Genomic DNA, 2500 nt, shown 5'->3' with positions numbered 1-2500 from the left:
GAACGCAATCGTAATTGCATTACTAGTAACGAAGATATATTTTGTATTGTAATAATTGTAGACAGGGTGTGATTGGGTGACTGTCAAAACAATCATATCATTCTAATTACCTTTGAGTCATACTTAATTTGTTACTTACTTTGACCCAACATATCTTGTTTAATTCTTTTCTCGTCAAACATGACAAATGAATTTTCATTAAAGCCACAGACTGTGGGCTTATAGTGCGGAGAGTTGAGTCCGTGGAAAAGGCTCTGTACTCACATTCTCTCAATGTACTCAGGTGTAAAATGAGTACCTGGCCGTTAACAGCGTTGTCTCTGTCCGAAAAATTGTAATATCGCCTAACAGGCGTCATGTCCCGTCCTACATGTTAAATGTTGCTGTTGACCAGGGACCCATTGTAAAGCCCTTTGAGCACATTTAGTGGATATTGCGCTATAAAAAGCTCAAAGCTCAATTTTTAAAGCCACAGACTGAGATGGCTAGCAGCTCGGTAAATAATAACAACGATGAAATGATATATAAATATATTTAAAATTCAAAGATCTAGTAGATACGCCATTTTGAGCGAAATAACTAACAGAACTTTATAAGCCGCAGACTTAAGAGCGATGGGTGGCTGGCAGCAAGGGGGAGGGGGGGGGGCGTGGGGGGGGGCGTAGGGGGGGGGGAGAGTGGTGTGATGAGTCATGCTGTGACCAGTCAGGTTTTGACGGCCACAGAAATGATAATGTACCACGACTTAGACACAGACAAATTATTTATGAATCTGAGCAAGTGATTGAAAAGCGGTCACTTCTCTGACTATATATTAACAAACAAAAACTTCTTTTCGTTTTGGTAAAACAGTCAAACAATCAAACTTTCACTGATTCAAATATTGATTGACTGTTTTTGGGTTTTTCTTTTCTTACCCCAATAGTCATTGGATAACTGGGTAGGCTGATATAGCGGAAAGTACTTTGTAATAAATTAACGTCCGATCCAAACAATGGATCAACTTCGACCTTATGGATCTCATTGATGGGAAGGACTACACATTTCCCCTTTGCCCTCGAAATCCCAACTATGGAAAACACCAGTAGGAAGTGTGGCTATGCGGCCTAGTGGTATGACACTCGCTTTCGGATTGGAAGGTCTTGGGTTCGAGCCTCGCTCGGCGCATAGTTGAGTCCTTGGAAAAGGCGCTTTACTCACATTCTCTCACCGTACTCAGGTGTAAAATGAGTAAATGGCCGTTAACAGGCGTCATGTTAAATGTTGCTGGTGGTCAGGGACCCCTTCCCTTGCAAAGCGCTTTGAGCACATTTAGTGGATATTACGCTATTTAAAGCTCTTTAAAAAAAAAAAAAAAAAAAAAAAAGAAGTGACATGATCATTAAAATTTGTCTGAAACAAAGGACTCTTTCGATTAACCAAACAAACAAACATTTTTTTAAAAAATCAACAACTGATTGCTTTAGCCCGTTTGTAGGAAACAAGTGAAGGAAGAAGTGCTAAAACAAACATACCAACAAAGGAAACTAATGCCCTTAATAGTGGATCGACAACTATCCTTTTTCGGACACATAGTAAGGAAAGATAAGAATGAATACCTGGCAAGTTGTGAAAAAATACCTGGTAAACGCGCCCGGGGAGACAAAGAAAAACACTCATAGACCAACTGAAGGGCTTCACCAACCTAACAATCCAAGAGCTGTTTGAAAAAGCAAGAGACAGGGAGGAATGGAGAGAGATAATTCATGCAGTATCCGAAGCCTGGACCAGGCATGGAACCTAGAAGAAGAAGGAAACAATGTGCTCTTGTCTTGCCATACAACCTGTGTAAAGTAGGAACTATCATCATGCTTAAGTTCTGACACGGAGGTCATCTTCTATCGCAGTGGGGCACTTTTTAAAAATAATTACTGGACAGTTGGGAGAAAAAGAATGGGTCAACATAAGCAAATTTCCAAAGCTGTGAGAAAGATTTGTTGGTTCTAACCTTGTTTGGTTCAGCTACTACATCCGCTGTTGTTACCAACGGCACAGGGCTGCGGGGAATCCCCTCGTCTTGGTCGTCATCGGAATAAACTGATCGACGTTTGTTGAGCTTGGTAAATAGTTCGTTCTGAAACAAAGGAGCATAATAATGGACATATTGAGCTTGGGAAATAGTTCGCTCTGAAAAAAGGGAACATAAAAATGGACATATTGAGCTTGGTAAATAGTTCGTTCTGAAACAAAGGAGCATAATAATGGACATATTGAGCTTGGGAAATAGTTCGCTCTGAAAAAAGGGAACATAAAAATGGACATATCGTTTCCCTTTGTATCCACTCAGTGACGTTGGTGTTTCAAAATGTCGAACTTTCTGAATTTTAAATAAAATTGGACAATTTAGGAAACACATTATACATAGCACCGGTTAGGAGGGTCAGGGTGGCCATGGGATATTATACATTGACACGATGACATTGGAGGTCCCGATGGCTCAATTGGTACAGCACTCGCCGCA

At 40.5% G+C, this 2500-nt stretch overlaps 1 protein-coding gene across 6 annotated transcripts in view; it reads right to left on the bottom strand.

Annotated features, from left to right (window-relative positions):
* The window catches only part of LOC144971427 (uncharacterized), a 94839-nt gene that overhangs the window by 14577 nt on the left and 77762 nt on the right, over positions 1-2500 (bottom strand). For all 6 annotated transcript variants that reach the window (XM_078912325.1, XM_078912331.1, XM_078912327.1 and 3 more), the window contains one exon: positions 1988-2113. In XM_078912325.1, the coding sequence (XP_078768451.1) occupies positions 1988-2113 (126 nt within the window). The remainder of the gene's footprint in view (positions 1-1987; positions 2114-2500) is intronic.

Source organism: Berghia stephanieae, chromosome 4, assembly GCF_034508935.2.
Source record: "Berghia stephanieae isolate SIO BIC M18660-M18661 chromosome 4, UCSD_Bste_1.3, whole genome shotgun sequence".
NCBI lineage: Eukaryota > Metazoa > Mollusca > Gastropoda > Nudibranchia > Aeolidiidae > Berghia > Berghia stephanieae.
The sequence above is the reverse complement of the archived record's forward strand: the minus strand, read 5'-3'. Positions and strand labels throughout refer to the sequence as shown.